Source organism: Malaclemys terrapin, chromosome 11 (genome assembly GCF_027887155.1).
Source record: "Malaclemys terrapin pileata isolate rMalTer1 chromosome 11, rMalTer1.hap1, whole genome shotgun sequence".
Lineage (NCBI taxonomy): Eukaryota > Metazoa > Chordata > Testudines > Emydidae > Malaclemys > Malaclemys terrapin.
The window spans coordinates 75,598,766-75,617,045 of record NC_071515.1 but is presented as its reverse complement, the minus strand read 5'-3'; the positions used below and the strand labels follow the sequence as shown (position 1 = coordinate 75,617,045).

The 18,280-nt window shown below is 42.4% G+C and overlaps 1 protein-coding gene across 1 annotated transcript in view; it reads right to left on the bottom strand.

Moving 5' to 3' along the window:
• Positions 1 to 3,430: 3,430 nt before the first annotated feature.
• Positions 3,431 to 18,280, bottom strand: part of XRCC5 (X-ray repair cross complementing 5) — an 81,314-nt gene continuing 66,464 nt past the window's right edge. Inside the window, exons 17-21 of the mRNA XM_054043940.1 lie at positions 14,217 to 14,326; positions 13,599 to 13,695; positions 10,666 to 10,733; positions 4,576 to 4,647; positions 3,431 to 3,693 (exon numbers count right to left, since the gene is read on the bottom strand). Of these exons, the coding sequence (XP_053899915.1) occupies positions 3,679 to 3,693; positions 4,576 to 4,647; positions 10,666 to 10,733; positions 13,599 to 13,695; positions 14,217 to 14,326 (362 nt within the window). The 3' untranslated portion in view covers positions 3,431 to 3,678. The remainder of the gene's footprint in view (positions 3,694 to 4,575; positions 4,648 to 10,665; positions 10,734 to 13,598; positions 13,696 to 14,216; positions 14,327 to 18,280) is intronic.

The following is an 18,280-nucleotide window of genomic DNA, read 5'->3' as shown; positions in this document are numbered from 1 at the left end:
AATATCTAGTTTGTTGTTATTTTGCCAAGGCCTGGTCTACTCTGATTCACAGCCTTTGGTTCAGGCCTCAAATCTTGCACCAGGCCCAGTGTTCCAGGCTCCTTCTCTCTCTAGTACAGGAAGTGCTCTAAAAGGAAGAACACACAATGGAAGGAAAATGGCATGTCACCAGCACTACTGCTAGTTCTTCCTCTGCCTGCATCACTGGGGTCCCCCCGCCAAACAGGTATCCTGACTCTGGACCTGGTCTTGACTTGCTGGGATTGCTGCCTGCATGTCCCTGCCGATGAAAGCCAGGCAGGGGGAACCACCCAGTGTGAGAGGTGCCTGTTGGTGGGGTCCCTCAGAAAGCAGTCAGGAGAGCTGCAGGAGGTGGCTCATCTGCATAGCCTCCAGGAGCACAAGGACTTAATCAACAGGACATGTGGAAAAATCTGGGATGGAGGATGCTAACTGACTACAGCAGCATTGCTGCTCTATGGGGAGGAGACTGGCCCACCTTGAGCAGAAAACAGTGCTCCATCTCTCGCCCAGGACTCCCCCCTGCCCCAGTCCATCATGGTGAAGAACTGGTATGCTGTAGTGGCAGCACGAGATGAGGAACAGACCTCAATGGCTGAGGAAGAGGAGCCGCCTCCTGCAGCCCTCCTGACTCCCTGTGAGCTCAGAGTCAAGCTGGGTTCCTTTCTTTCTTGTGCATTATAAAAATAATAAAGGTTCTACAGGACAAATGAAGCTCTCAGTGATACCTGGGCAACCACAATGTCATCAAAGTCTGATCTCAGCATGTGGTTGGTAATTGGGATTGGACTGGATTCTACTCCATCTTGTGTAGCAAGAGAACTACATGTTCTGTTCCAACCTCTTTTAGCTGTGTTGGCTCAGCAGGACTAGCGGGGGTAAAAACCACTAGAACTTACCTTATTGACTCAAGTGAACAGATAGAACCGTGAATATGCACAGGGAGCAGGTTTGACGGATGAAGGCGGAGCCATTTCTTCATAGAATGTACTTCTGTGCTGAAACGTGACTAAGATTTCACTTCGCCTGAGAAAACCATCTGAATGAAGATATTTTCCAATACCAGCCTAATCTTTTATTTTTATAAATGCAAATAGTATTTAAAAACTGTAACAACCACAAAACCCATCAGAATTTGCCGCATAGAAAAATATAACCACTCAAACATACAGGATGAAACCAGAACATGCTCAAAAGCTAATTTTAACATCCAGCATTTCAGGTTTTGAGAACTCTAGCTTCTGTTAGACTGTACAATCTTTCAGCCTAATGTTTTCCTCTACAGTTTTGATTCCAATTTTGCTTCATATTTAATGTAGTTGCTCTTTGTTTTTGTTGTTGTTGTTGCATGAAAGAACTAGAAAAGCCAAGGTAGTTTTCTTTAGCATGAGGCAACCTAGGCCGCTGAAGCTTTCAGGTTTGATAACGATGGGAGGGTTAGAATGAATGAGAGTCTCAGGTACTTCCTAGGAGTCCATTTTGTTTCATTTAATGCCTGCCTTAAATCCTTTAAATCCTTGTTCACCTTCTTCAGACCTAGCAACTCGGAGTATAAATGTACTGTGTAAGCGGCAGGATATCCCGTGGGATACCACCATATTGACTTATGTATGTTCACTGTTTGTTTTTAATCCTGGCTCACAGAGTGACTTCTAAATTCCCCTGTGGGCCTGGCCAAGACCCATAAATATCGCTGTAAAATGGGGATACCTAACTCACGGGGGTGTTGTGGGGATTAATGTTTGCAAAACACAGACAACAGACTCACACTTGACATTTATACAGGGCTTTTCATGTTCAGAGCTAGCTTTCTTTACAATGAAAACTGTGTAAGAAACCACTTTTATTGGGCAACCTCCAGTCTTAAAGGGCCACCCCAACATTCATTTATATCTCTTCCAAAAAGGTAGGAAACAGTCTATCATGAACTGATTTTAGTCAATATGGCTCCAAAGAATGCCAAAATGGGTTGGGGAAAAAAAAAAGCCCTTGAAATATTGTATTGAGCAATTAAGAAAACTAAAAACCAACCAGTGGACAACATGGAAATTTGACATCAAAAGACACTCAAGAGAATGGATTTGTAGCCGGTTATATATTATTTAAAAATATGAAAAAATGTTCTGGGGGACACTAAGGCTCTGGTGATTTGGCCAACATCTATTTGCTGCCAATCAGCCCCAGGGGAACCAACTCCAAAGGATGCTCACAGAACTCATTCTGAACTCAGTGTGGGTGGCCATCTTCCACACGTGACCCAAACGTGGGGCAATGAGAGTATTCCTGTGTGGCCAGGAAGGGAGAAGAGACACTTGTGTTACCTGAACCTGGAATCATTCCATAAGAAGGGCAGACATTCCAAACCAAAGCTCATTTTAAGCATAGCCCAGGTCTTACAGATTACCGTCGTCTCAATCCCCTTCCATACAGTATGCTTATGTTAACAATAACAAGATGACCCAGTTTTAACATGGAATAAGGCGTTAACAAACTAATCCCAGAAAAAGTGTTTGCAATATAAGTCTATCACAGGACATTATGACCAAGTAACTGGTTCCAAGCAGAATTCAGGCGTCTTCTCAATCCTAACTGAACCACTTACTTCCCTCTGGTTGCTTGTGGCAAGCACTGTGTGTAGTAATATGCCTTTTGGAGCACCATAATCATCCGTACTGAGTACTTTTAATTTTTTAACTCTAAAAGATTCTTCTGCAGCTTGTTAGCAATTAGCTGCAATGCACAAGAGGAGAACAACTGACTCATTCATTGTGTTAACATTGAGATAGCTAAGATAAATGCAGCAGTTAAAATCTGTGGAGGACCTGAAGGTGCATCAAGCAGAGAATGAGGCCTTTAAGTACATTAGAACAAGAGAGAACATAACAGATCGATGGTGATGGTACTCACTGAAAAGGGCAGAGATTGAAGAGTAAAATGAAAGATAACTTCTAAACAACACTGTTCCTGTCTCGTGCTGGGAAAGAGGATCCAAACAAAAGAATAATCACTGATTTGGATATACTGTGACAAATCAACATGATGGAAATGTTTCGCTGTGTACTGTAGATTCAGTTTTATATTTTGAGTGAATACATTATGAATCCGTGGACTGGAAATTTTTTAAGTTACTCTTTTTAGCCCAAAATACCGACTTGTTTTCCCTTTCCTGGTTTGACGGGGACCATGAAAAGTGATGTCTTTCTTCCTTTATAATTAGGAAGCTACTGATTTACTCTTACTAAAAGTTCCTCTATATTATCTTGCGATCTCACACCGACCTCCATACTTCATTCTTTCCAAACAATACACCAATGATGTAAGACACTAACATTGGCCCTCACTAAATGAGTGGTGTTCAGCTGGAATCTGAAATATCATAGCAACGTTACAATATTGAGTGTGAAACAACTTCTTTTTAGAAAAAAGATTTACTACAGAAAATGTACAGAAGATTGAAATAATCTACATTTAGTCTTGTACTAACTGAAGTTGATTCAGCAATGAGGTTTATACCAAATAGAAGTGCCTTTGAAACCGCAGTTCTCTCTCAAGAAACTTCTACCAATAGAAGAATGGATGATCTATCTTCTCTTCAATGGCTATTTTATGCTCCCTGCCGCAGAGTTCTTCAGAAGTCCTCATATATTGTCCAGCCACTTACATCATGTCCAGCTGCAAAAGAAAATGATAAATTTGGAATAAGAGGCACTGGTTTCAAGTTATCGCTCTCACTGGGTGGGTAGGGATGGCAATCAGAAAACGAAGTATGTATGTCCTAACGAACTTGGATACACACTTTACGACATAATATGAAAGGCCTGTGGAATACTTGTACTCTATATGTCTTCATGACTGAGCAGCGAATCAGCCAAAACTGTATTACCACAAAGTCACAAATGTAATTTTTAGATTTTTTAAGCTACCGTGCATAGCACAAATGAAGAAAGCTTCCAGCCATGAAAGTTCTAAGACTAGATGGACTGTTGGCTGAAGCCTTGCAGATATGTTTTATGTGTAATGACTAAGCATGAAAAAGAAAGGGGAAAAAAAAGAGGCTACATAGTTTATACATAATAAACCCATTAAATGCTTGAATTTCCGCAAGCCTGTCTGTACTAGGTTAATTGAGCAGATTAAAATACGTTTTTCTTAATGGTTTTTATTTTTCAACCCACACAAATAGCTGCTCTGCAGCTCAGGCTTTCCTACGCGTTGTTAGCAAATTGTTATAATTTAATGTATCAAAAGAGTAGCCTGATTGGCGCTTTTTTAAAAAAAACCACTGGAAAGGAGAGGATTAATCTATGTAAACAGCGCAAAAGTGTAACAACACAGCCCCGTGCCTGCCACTATGAAACGACGTATTGGGTTACATTTACAATAGCAACTAAGTATTTCATGGGGGTTCCTTTGTGCCTTAATTCCGTAGGTGCTTTCTAGGGCATAAGCCCATGGCAAGTCCTCGCCCCTGTTGCTTTTAAAAGCTTCTCCCTCTCACTGAAACAATCCAACTACTTTAATCATAAAGCCCTATCATGTCTTCACGATACTTACTAAATCATCCACATCACCACCTTCCCCAGCCACTGACGGAGCTTCAGCTGGTTTTTCTTTGGGAGCCAAGAACTGGGGGGGAAAAAAAAAAAAAAATCATTTGAGTGCTGGAGACAAAAGTCAGCCACTTTCCATTAAATGAATGGAAAGTATTTTGAGAGGTGTAAAAAAACAAAAGAAAACAAACAAAAAAACCACATGAGCTGAGAATTCCATATAGAAAGGCTCCAATAATTACTACTGAAGTTTTGTTCGCGTTTCCATCCTCATCACCAACCTGTAGCACTTTAAAGTCAAGTCTTAGAAAATTTCCTCAGAACTAAGGGTGAGGGATGCAGCTATACAGGGAGTTAAGATAATTTTATGACCAATAATGTTTGCCGCTATGAATGCTTAAAAACAGCCCAAAAAGTTATTTTCCCCTTCATAATTTACACATATGCAAGTCTCCAGATTAGAAATTTTTACTAAATAAAATCTAAGGACCAAATCCTGGTTCCACTAAACTCAATTAATGACCTGGATCCACAAAACCTCAAACGTGTAGGTGGTTAGATTGATATTCTTTTATCAAATAGATTTTTACATAATGAATGTGCAACTCATTGGATGCCCTCCACTTAGCGTAACATATCATAAAAACAGGGTAAAGATAACGAGCTCAGACACTATGATAATGAGGTCCATATATAGATAGCACCTAAAGTGTAACTATCTCTTAAGTTATTTCTCTCTCTTACTATTTGTTCCATTTCTTTATAAGGGCTAGAAGTTATCAGCAATAATAGCAAAGAAAACACAAAAACAGAACATGACTTATGTGAATTGTGCTCCACAGCCTCAAGAACTTACTATTAATTAATATTATTTTAGCAATTATCCCAATGGAAAAAGTGGAAATCCCCTCCTTCCCCACAGCTGGGTCACTTAAAAGAAAACTGTACACAACACTTGAGAATATGTAGCTGGGAACTACCCTGCCCTAGATGAGAAAGTGGCAATGGGGATGGACTAAACCATCTAATATTACAGATCTTTTTCCAGCATTGTCTTCCGTAATTTAAGGGTGCTGCAGCAGTGGCTCTAGGTGAGAAGCAAAAGGAAAATTTTTGTCTGAAAAGAATTAAACTTAAAACAATAGGGTTGTAAATACCTGTTTGAATGTTTAACTGGTTTTCATTACACAAACTTCTGAAGCAGATCTCTGATTATCTGAGGACTTCAGATACTACAATAAGGGGGGTCATGTAAGTAGGAAGGTGAGATAGATACAGCGGGGGATTAATGGTGCTAAATATCTCCATTCTCCCTTCATCTGCAGTATCAGATGTGTAAATAAAGGTAACAATAAATAGATACAAATCAGAGAGTTAAAGTAAGAGGAGGTGGTAGAATGCCCCTTTTTTATATGATCTGAGCATTATCCATCACTGTTAAGACAGCACTTGACACTTAGGCCTGGCCTACACTTAAAAGCTAGGTTGACATACCTACATAGAATCATAGAATATTAGGGTTGGAGGAGACCTCAGGAGGCCATCTAGTCCAACCCCCTGCTCAAAGCAGGACCAACACCAACTAAATCATCCCAGCCAGGACTTTGTCAAGCCGGACCTTAAAAACCTCTAAGAATGGAGATTCCACCACCTCCCTAGGTAGCCCATTCCAGTGCTTCACCATCCTCCTAGTGAAATAGTTTTTCCTAATATCCAACCTAGACCTCCCCCACTGCAACGTGAGACCATTGCTCCTTGTTCTGTCATCTGCCACCACTGAGAACAGCCGAGCTCCATCCTCTTTGGAACCCCCCTTCAGGTAGTTGAAGGCTACTATCAAATCCCCCCTCACTCTTCTCTTCTGCAGACTAAACAACCCCAGTTCCCTCAGCCTCTCCTCGTAAGTCATGTGCCCCATGTGGTTTTTTCACATCAATCAGGGATGTGAAAAAACCACATCCCTGACCAACAACTATGCTGACCTAACCCCAACAAGCTACCGTTGCACAGGGCGGTGGTGTTTCTACACCAACAGGTAAACCCCTTCCCTGCTGTGTCTACACTACAGGGTTCTGCTGGTGTAACTATGGCAACACAGCTATGACAATAAACTCTCCGCAGGGTAGACATACCTTCAGAAGAAACAAAAATGGTTTTTTACAAAATGTTCCATCAATAACATAAATCACAGCTCTGGAAAGGGCAGGAAAAAGGCACTTCAGCAGTTACCCTGGCCTTCTAATATCTGCTGAACTCTGCTGCCATCCCAGGAGATAATCTAGTCCCTCATTCTCTGAACCCCCTAATTCTAAATCCCCAAGGAGAGTGGAAAAACACACACACCAGAGGCATATCTACTGGTCCCAATTTTTTTTTAGGTCTCTTCCTCTGACCCACTCTCCCAGCTTCAATGTATACAGAAAGCACCCCGTATCACACCCACCAGACTAAGAAATTTGATGTCACGTTTTATCATTTTTGTATACAACATCCGTCTTACTTGTCTCACTATCCAAAGGTCAGATCTTTTTTACATTTGAATAGCAGATGCCGAGAACTGTATAGAAACTTTATTCTACATCCTAACACATTTAACATACACTGCTCAACTTATTTTATTGCCTTTGTAATTGAGGCAACACAAAAAGGAAAAGGTTACAGAGCTGGAAGGACTGCACAGTGCCAATACACTATGCATTCATGCATCTTTTTCTACTGGTTTGAGTCTGATTATATGTGTTCTATACTACCAAACTAAAGTTAATAATACTGTCAGCTCTGAAAGGGTTTTTTCACCAGAGCAAATCCCATTTTACATAGTTAATTGACATCAGACAGGATCTGTGAAAATAAAACATTTGTTCAGAGTTCTCAGAATTAACATTTTACTCTAAATTAGGTATAAATAACACTTTACAATCTAAGGAAATCTGAGATGAAGATCTGCTTAGCAATAAACTGAAGCTTTAAGTTTCCATCAAGTACTAAACATCTGCAATTGATTTTTTTCTGACAAGATCTGTTTTGCATTTATGCTGAAGCAAATTACATATAATAGTTGTGCTGAAATCCATTATCTTTCCCAAAGCAACCAGAAAAAGCACTTGGCAAGTCTGATCTATTAACCCATCATCTCTATGCTCTAAAAAGAATAACTTCCCATCTGCATCATTACAGGAAAGACTAGACAATGAGACCATTTTTCTCAATGAAGGAAAGTAAGGAAATACACTAGAGCAATATAGTTTATCTAAAAGAAAAAGGACCCCAAAGGTGCTGCCACTGTATTGAATAGCTTCCTACTCTAATTTTCTCCCTCATGCAGCATTCATATACAGCATGTGTCTTATATCTGATGCTGTACTAATGTATTCCAGGACTTCTGAAGCTACTCACATAGTACCGAGTACTCCCAAGCAGAGGTTTTTGTGTTCTTGCCTATAACAAGGCACTGCCTTGGTAGCTTTCCTTTCAACCTTCAAACTTACCACTGCGAGACACAAGCAATCAAAATGTATGGCAAATTACTGAAACATGGAACACTTGTATTTTGTTGCATGTTGTGACATAACCGACATTAGTGGATTTTAACTATAAAATCTATTTCAAAGGATATTTTCTGTGTGTGAATCAAATGAACTGTTTTTGCAATTTGTTACAGGTGGGGATTTAAGGAAAAGGGCCTTGCATAGGATGCTTTGGCTCTGGGGAACAATAAAATGTTGGGAATCAGGATTCTCCTCCTGGGTTTGGGAAAGGAGTGTCGTCTAGTGATCAGTAGTGGTTACAGACAAAATAGCCAAGCAAATAGATTTGGCACATTCGTTCTGAAATAGAGATTGGCTGAGACTTGGGTCTGCCATACTATAAAACTCTGTTCTTTGTTCTATTTCTAGCTATGCCAGAACTGTGCAACATTCCAGTTAACTTATCTTAAAGAATTTGGGGAAATTAATGATAGTTGCCTGCCTTCTATGGTAGGGATATGAGCAGGGGAGGCTCTATGTATTTTGCCGCCCCAAGCACGGCAGTCAGGCAGTCTTCAGCGGCGCGCCTGTGGGAGGTCCACTGGTAACGCGGATTCGGCGGCATGCCTGCGGGAGGTCCACCAGTCCCGCGCCTTCGGCGTACCCGCCGCCAATTTGCCGCCGAAACCGCGGGACCGGCGGACCTCCCCCAAGCATGCCGCCCTCACGGCGACCGGCAGGCCGCCCCCCACGGCTTGCCGCCCCAGGCACGCGCTTGCTGCTCTGATGCCTGGAGCCGCCCCTGGATATGAGGCTTATAGAAAGGTTGAAATTCACCAATGAGTAGGAGAAGTGAGACCTGAACTCACGGTCTATTAGCCATAGTCCAATAGATTATTTTGATGGGGGAAGCCCTCTTTCTTGCTCCTCCAGAATATTGTTTCACTTAGTGGCGCAGTGAGACAAGGAGCCCAAATTGTTTGCAAGGCAGAATGTACTACAAAATGCAGTGTACCTGTGAGCTCTGACTGTAGGATAACGGTAAATTGCAATGCACCAGGTCAGCCAGATCTGAGTTTAGTCTACACAGGTTTCTTCCTAGTTTAGATGGGAAGCCATAAGCAAAGACCTATTACCAGGTTTTGCATCTGTGCTGTGTGTGAATGGGTGTATGGTATTGTACAGCCATTGCAAGCTCAGTGTTTCAGGCAATGGTTGGTTTGTTGTGCTGTCTTTGTTAGCATAGAGAGGGCTTTAAGAACTGAAAGGTAACTTCATGTAGCATATATTATGGACACTAGGGTTGGTTTTGTTCTAGACAATGAAGTTCCTTCGGAGTGAAACGTTTAAGTAACTAATAAAACTAATAACTAAATGCCACCTCTCTTGGTACATGCGGCTGGGAAGAGAAATATAATTTGCATAGTTATGTATGACCAGAAACAGGTCATGGACCCTTCCTGGCTGAACCAATTTCTTGACAGCTCTGACCATTCTAATCTGTACATGTGTTAGCTTCAGTGTATTGGATTTTCCTATTTCGTTATAGTACCACAGCATTTCATTGACCCCTTTCTATCAACTTTTCTGTGTTTTCCCTCATGTTAAGTGAGATATGAACTTGCCAAGGTCACCTTAAGGTGCACATACGTCTCTGAAGCTGCTTCACGTGAAAAGGGACAACAGAGAACAGCCTCATATCAATTAGCTAGACATGAAGAATCTACACCGAGTCCTGCTGTTTAATAGTATGAGGCTTGAGCAGTTCCGAGCAGTTCTTTTTCAGCTGGAAAGGTGCTTTCCAGCTGAAATGTTTAGGGATTTCAACAATAGAATCTATACACAAAAGCCCTCTCCCTCTTAAGCTATCTTTAAACCATGGCTGCCAGCTGGGTATAAGGATTGAAGTTCATCTTCTTGAAGACAAATATAAAAATCGTTCTTGATTCAGCCACCACTGTATCTACTTTCCCTTCAATCTGCCTTTCTGACGTCACTGGAACAGTCTGCCCTGTATGCCCCATTCTGTCCCTTATGCTAACTGCAGTGCTTTGCACCCTCATTGCTGCCAATATTGTTATGCATAAGGAATACCTTCAAACATTTAACAACTTTTGTTTCCAGTGCGCTATTGTGCAACGTTTACAAAAGGGGAAACTAAGGCACAAAGGTTGTGACTTGGTCAAGGCCACAGAAGTCAGTGCCAGAGCTGGGATTAGATCTCAGGAGTTCCTGATTTCCACACGCATGCTCTAATAACTAGATTACACTTCTCCCAGATCAAGGAGGACATCATTCTAATGAAGAGCAGGAGCTAACAGTGGTTCTGTGCATACTGACAGCTTGTTGCCACTCCACTAAACTGAGTTCCTGAAGTGGTTTGTCTGGAAAGTATGTCTAGACAATCACATGCCCTGTCTGCAGGCAGTCTGAAACAATATAATATGGTGCGCATTAAGGGAGAAATGTCCCCGAGTTGAGGCCCCATAACTTCTATGGTCCAAGGACTCCATTCTCCATTCATTCAGGCCCTATTTCATTCACTTAAAGGTTCATCCATATAAAAAAATGCCTTCTCTGGAATAGCAAAGGCTTTATATAGATAAGTAAGAGTGTAAAAGCAATACCTTTTTGGCTTCGTCACTAGTCACTGAACTACCTTCTGCTTCATCTTTGGTGATCAAAGAAATTCCATCTGAGGAAAATCAAATCATATCAAAATATCATTATAAAGCTTTACCTGAAAACCACTCGATGTTCCAAATGGAAAGTGTTTCAAATTCAAACTTCTAAATGTGTCATCACTGACAAAAATAAAACAACTACTTCTCACATTAAAAGGACATGGTAGTTTTCACAAGTGAGTCAACTATCGTGACATACAAGTACAATTAATGCATATTCATACTTTACTGGAGGCATCCATTTAAGTATCTGAATATATTATGATAAATTATTGAGACACTGAAATCATAGCTCAAATATGAAATCTAGGGAAAATTATACTTCAAACAACATATGGTAGACCAGGGGTAGGCAACCTTTCAGAAGTGGTGTGCCGAGTCTTCATTTATTCACTCTAATTTAAGGTTTTGCGTGACAGTAATACATTTTAACGTTTTTAGAAGGTCTCTTTCTATAAGTCTATATTATATAACTAAACTATTGTATGTAAAGTAAATCAGGTTTTCAAAATATTTAAGAAGCGTCATTTAAAATTAAATTAAAATGCTGATCTTACGCCACCAGCCCGCTCAGCTCGCTGCCAGCCTGGGGTTCTGTTCACCTAGGCCGGCAGCGGGCTGAGGGCGGAGGTTTCAGGGGTCAGGGCAGAGGGCTGGGGTTCAGGGCAGAAGGCTGGGGTGTGTGGGGGGGCATTCAGGGATCAGGGCAGAGGGCTGGAGTGTGTGGGGGGTGTAGGGCAGAAGGCTGGGTGTACGGGGGGATTCAAGGGTCAGGACAGAGGGCTGGGGATGTGTGGGGGTGCAGGGCAGAAGGCTGGGTGTGTGTTGGGGTGTGGGGGGTTCAGGGCAGAGGGCTGGGGGGTGTGAGGGTGCAGGGCAGAAGGCTGGGTGTGTGTTGAGGTGTGGGGGGTGCAGGGCAGAAGGCTGTGTGTGGGGGGGGTTCAGGGAAGAAGGATGGGGCTGCGGGGGTGCAGGGCAGAAGGCTCGGTGTGTGTTGGGTTCAGGGCAGAAGGCTGAGTGTGTGTGTGGGGGGTTCAGGGCAGATGGCTGAGTGTGGGTGGGGGTGCAGGACAGAGGGATGGGTATGTGTTGGGGTGGGGGGGTTCAGGGCAGAGGGGTGGGGGTGCAGGGCAGAGGGCTGGGATGCTCGGCTCGTGGGGGTGCTCCCTTCATAGCAGGGGGCTGGAAGGGATATGCCCTGTTCCACCCCCTTCCCCCAGGCTCCGTCCCTACCTCTCTCTCCATCCACTACGGAGCTGTGTGCACGCTGCCGCTCTTCCCCCGCCCCCTCACTAGGGCCATCAGCTGATTGGCCAGGGAGAGGAGGAGGGGCCGGAAAGCACAGCTGGGGGAAGAAGAGGGGGAGAGGGGAAGCTTGGCTGCTGCAGAACCAAGCTTCTGCCTCCTGCCCCCGCAGGGGAGAGCGGTGAGCGGGGGGGCTGGGACCGCGGCAGGGAGCTGCGTGCCACTCAGAATCGGCTTGCGTGCTGTGTTTGGCACGCGTGCCGTAGGTTGCCGACCCCTGCAGTAGACCCTCTAACTTCTAATCATCCAAGAGAAGTTCACTTCTGCCACACAAACCAATGTTTAGACAGATTATGCATAAAACACTTTATCTTCCCCTACGCAAAGTGAAACAGTCATTCCCGATATGCAAATCACTGATAGTGCAGCTTGTATTTGTAAATTCTTCTTCCTCCTGAAATTGTTCATCTTGTTGGAAATTCTGGTTTGTTCCATCTGTAAATTATTACAACAGAACATACCAGCATGATTTGGGCTGGTCCAAATCCCAGTATTTTCAAAGGTTTATTATGTGGCTAATTGAACTTCCTCAAGCCTGTTTCCTCCCCCACTCCCGTCCCAGTTTCAACGGGATACGATATTCTCCGTGTGATGTCCTAAGCTGTTGCTGTGCTCTATCCTAGCAATAGCTGGATTTCAGCAATGGGTGAAGTCGCCACTATATGTAGTTTCGAGTCCTTCTATCTGAAAGGTGCTAGGCAAAAGCAAATTATATATTACCATATGTACAATGAAAGGAGGCAACTGTGCTTTTAAAATATATTTTCATAAGCACTCGTGCCAAGTAAAGGGAAGAATTTTTAGAGCATCAGGTTTTTCATGCTCATAAAAATCCTCACTTATTTGCCTACTGCTCCTAGTCCATCCAAGTCTTTTAGAAGTATGCTGCCTTCCTCCTCAGTTTAATCATCAGTGTGTCGTGTTACTACGTATTCCTTCCTGCAGGTCACTCTTACATCACTGAAATATGTCACTGATCACTTTGTGAGAGTCTTCTTTGCAGCTTCTGCCATCTGGAAGAGCCTTCCTCTCTCTCGCCAGTGCATCAGCTCTCCATTTATTTTAAAATGTATCTGAATTATTGTCTCTTCCTTGCCCTATACTGTTTAATTTCTCTCTCACTGTGCTATCAATTTACCATTGTAACTGTATTTAACTTGGTATAGCATTTTGAAATACACCTCTACCCCAATATAACGCGACCCAATATAACACGAATTCAGATATAATGCGGTAAAGCAGCGCTCTGGGGAGGGGGCAGGGCTGCACACTACGGCAGATCAAACCAAGTTCGATACAACTCGGTTTCACCTATAACGCAGTAAGATTTTTTGGCTCCCGAGAACAGCGTTCTATCGAGGTAGAGGTGTACTGTTTAGATGAAACCAGTGCAAAACAAAGCTATATAGCAGTGAAAGACAAGTTTTACATGGCATGCATCAACTCTCTACACTAGAAACGCTGGTCTGCATTCATTTCCAGCTGCTAACATGTAGATTCCTCTCACACAATTTACCATTTGAAGAAAAATTGTGTGGGAGATGCAGAGGGAGAGTCAATTGTCGTCATACCTTGTATCAGAATCTCCCAGAAATCAGCTAAGGTTTGGTCTTCCACCTTTTCTTTTAGAGCCCGCAGGAAATCATTAAAGCACAGCACCTCTGACAGCTAGAAAAATGACAACAAAGATAACACAGAAAAATAAAGTTAGCTTAATACCAAAGAGCTGTAATCTTAATGCATCATAAAAACATCTAACATGGGGAACAAGAAAAAAAGACATTCCAAACCACTGCACATTCACCTAGCTCTGCTACAACCAGCGCTTCTAATGTGCAGGGCATCACAAAAGAAACTGCATTTCACAAAGCTGCACAGACCCTTTTGTGACTAGTTTTGTTTAAGAAGCTATTTGGAGGATGGCATAGTTCTCCTTTTCAACCACTAGGTCACAGGTATTGTCTTTTCATATTAAGAAACCACAGCAGTATCTGGTCCTTATTCTGTTGAGGCCGAAGGACCAAAACAACATTAAAATCTCTTTTAAATTTCCAATGTGGTATAATTGACTTAGATCTGTTGATCTTGTCCTGTTGATAGCTTGTCATAATCGCTGAAGGAACATAGTAGGTCTGCACATTATGCCCTGACATCTCACACAAAGTAGAGTTTTCACATATTATCATTACCTTAATGGCCTCCTCTCTGAAAACTCTAATACAGTTGATGCTCTTCATATAGTACTGTAAACCTTTAGTTTCCAAGAACTGTTCAATGCGGTTTACCAGCTGCTGGCTCACTGGAAGACAAAAAGAGGGAAATGCACGCTTTCAGAAGGAAGAAAATCCTTCTCTTTAGCTGGCTGTACTTTCCTTGTTTCTCCTGCAGCCTGTTCTTCTGTAACTACAGCACATCTATTGGTAACAACAGTCAATCATATCAATGTTGCATCAACCTGCTCATCTCACCCAATAATGAAGCCCCTACTCTAAGCTGCAGAAAATAATCTTCATTTCGTCTATAAAATTTCTAACAAATCCCAATGTGGCTGAGGCAGGAGAATTTACAACTTGAGATCAAGAACACAAGCACTGACCCTGCTTGCTTGGTGGACAGTAGAATTGGAGCACCTACTATCAGAAAGTTGAGAGAGGCTGTTTTACTTCACTAAGTATAATGCCTAAATCATCTGTGAAAGACAGACATTTCAATGAAAATTTCATATTTCATCTACAACACCAATGAAACTAAAATCCAAGTACAACATATAACGAGTCCCAAAAAACGTTCTACTTTGACTTACTTACTCAGCAATGTTGTATTTTAAGGCTTGTTTATCATAAGTGCTGTTCAGTCTGCTTAAGCCTACATTATACGTACATACTTGCAAGTCCCAACCCACTGCAACTCAGGATAATAACTAAAGCAAATGATAACGCTTTTAGAATTTCCATTCATGGCTAATAAAGACCATCATCACTAGAGTAGTCATTATAACATACAAATTCCATAACCAGTTACTCAAAAAGTCTGCTAGAACTGAGAACATAAAATATTTTAACAGGGGCTTTCAGGAAACCACAGTCCAAGCAGACCATCAGGCTAAAAAAGAATTTAAGAAGTAAGTGTAAGTAACATGTCCTATTTATATATATATTTGTTAGAATAATCATATAGTAGTTGCTCCCCGTCTCTCCTCCCCCTTCATTCTGATTACTTGTCTATCTTTAGACTGTGAGCTCTTCAGGGCAGGCATCATGCCTTCTTTATTTGGACAGCACTCGGCACACCATGGGAACTACTGGACACACACAATAACTAATAAATTATTCTCTCTTGTTCCTTATGGATGCATACCCCAGTCCCTCTGATGGCAAGATAGGATTTTCCCCTAACTCTCCTACATGCAGTAGACATAAACTTGTTACGTGACAACACATGGTACTGATTTTCCATTGGATTATCTCATCAAAGCAGTGGACACCAACCCCAAGGTGTGCTGAGGTCAGCTACAGCGGGGGTTCTCAACCTTTTTCTTTCTGAGCCGTCCGCCCCAACATGCTATTAAAAATTCCACAACCCACCTGTGCCACCACAACTGTTTTTCTGCATAGCCAGTAGATTAAAAGCCGGGGCAGCAAACAGGGCAACAGCATGGGGTCCGATGCCACAGGTGGCCCCATGAAGCTAAGATGCTTCGGCTTTAAGCCTGGGCTGCGGCGGCAGCTCAGGCCCTGGCTTCAGCCTTGTGCAGCAGGGCTCAGGCTTCAGCTTTCTGCCATGGGCCCCAAGAGTCTAACGCCGGCCCTTCTCTCTGGTTTATAATGGCGGCCCCCTGAAACCTGCTCATTTCCCCCCAGGGGGCCCCGGGCCCCTGGTTGAGAACCACTGAGCTAGAGCACTGGGAAAAGCCAAGAAGGGTAGGACTGGTAACACGCTGGTAAGTTTGGGGTCAGAGAACTATAGAAGATTCCAGAACTGTTGAATCTGGATTCTACTCTTCTTTCACTCTGCTCCACACTGTATACAACTAGGCACTGGTTCCATGTTCTGCAAAACACTCACCTGAACTTAGTTTAAAGGACAATAGCTATAATGACAACAGTTGTAAAATAAGAGGCACCCCACCCTTTCCCTGGTATCTGCTGAATCTATGATGTCCATAGAGGAGGAAATGTACGATGGTTCTGTACAATGCTTCACTGATGGCACAAAAAATTGAATTCAAATACATAAAAGGCTCACCCGTCCTCCACACAGGACAGTCAAAACACTTTTATTTATTTATTTTACCAGTAACTAACAAACTAAATTGAACTCCACAAGTTAAGTCAGTCCATTTTTTCATGCTTAACGATTTTCTCATTAAATGTTCTAATTTCTTACAAATTGCACTAATAAAAGCAAGTCCTGCTGGTTTTTTTTTCTCCTTTTAAATGCTGGCTTTTCATTGATGTGTTAAATTAAAACCCCAGGCACTAAGAGAGTATAATACGAGTCTTTATTGTCAGAATGATTCCTGCACACTGCTAGGAATTATCAGACACTTCGTTTATTCTTTTACTTTTTTTTTTTTTTTTTTCTGTAGCATTTACAGGCATCAGAACATGGAGTTTTACATGCTAGAAATCCTGGACTGCTACTTCGTGAGATTTGTCCTAGGGGACTTAAAAAAAACCCAAATTGTGTCATGATGCAACTTTATAATGTGAGGAAGGGGCCGCACCATAATTTAAAGTGAGAGTCTTTTAATATCATGGGAAAGCCTGGTCAAAAACAAGTCTGTCCTCAGATAGCGGAGCAATGATTAATGAATGTTACATGCAAGGACACAAGTGTCCCACAGTCCCTGCTCTGGTTAGTCTATCTAGCGACTGATTTTAGGCTGCCATTAGATAGATAGAGTTGAATACAGTAACTAAGGACCGCACAAAGTCATTCACAATGAATTCTGCTCTTTGACTCTGCTAGGTTTGACAGTTTAGCTTATTATTTCTTTCTTTTCCTTCTCCTCCCCATCAGCCATCTCTCTCTCTCTCTTGTTGTGATCCCAATGGCCTGTGATGGGATGTTAATGGGGTGGGATCTGAATTACTACAGAGAATTCTTTCCTGGGTGTCTGGCTGGTGAGTCTTGCCCACACACTCAAGGTTTAGCTGATCGCCATATTTGGGGTTGGGAAGGAATTTTCCTGCAGGGCAGAATGGCAGAGGCCCTGGGGGTTTTTTGCCTTCCGCTGCATTGTGGGGCACGGGTCACTTGCTGGAGGATTCTCTGCACCTTGAAGTCTTTAAACCATGATTTGAGGACTTCAATAGCTCAGACATAGGTTAGGGGTTTGTTACAGGAGTGGGTGGGTGAGATTCTGTGGCCTGCGTTGTGCAGGAGGTCAGACTAGACCATCATAATGGTCCCTTCTGACCTTAAAGTCTATGACTCTATGATTCCTTGGTTTTGGTTGTCATGGGAAGGTCTTTGTGCTTTTGCCAAACGGTGAGTTTTGCAACATGCTCTGATAAGAGTCAGGTGTCCCTTCAGTCTTATCTCCTGCTGTAGGTTGTTCCACAGATGGGGGCTCTTGGATAAGAATACCTTACCTCTGGCCTCTCAAGCTTCATCCTGGACACAATTAGCTGAACTGTCCCAGAGAAGCATAGCTGTCTTGGTGTCTTTTGATTGGAGAGTTGGTCTCTGATGTACCATATAAGGGCCCCAAACTCGAAGGGCCTTTAAGAATGGACACCTTACTTTATCTGAACTGAGAAACTTTACCCAGTTCAGACGATTGGTGTGATACACTCTTTTGTAATTTTTCTATCTAAAGAGAAGGACTACTACATTTTGCAGGAGCTGGAAATCCTGTGTTACCCTGACCTGCAGTCCCAGTTGTCAGCATTTTCCCTCTCACTGCCAGGAAGTTTTGGTCTTCCCTACTTCTTTCCCATGGTACAGCTGATTGGGTTATATAATGAATTAAGTGATTATATGATGGGCAAACTACAGAGTCAGATATTACAGAAGGAGAAGAGCAATTAATTTATCTAGTCCATCTCTCTGTTAATGCAGGAGACATTCTCTGTTGGAAGATAGATACATTGACTAGTGCTTCTACCTTTGGTGAAATATGCCAGATTGACTCCAAGACGATAAACATACATACAAGTTCAACTTCTAAAGTCCTCAAGCCAAGTAGTCAAGAAGTAAGAATCGCATTGCTTTAAAGATGCAGTAGTGAATAAACACTCATATATAA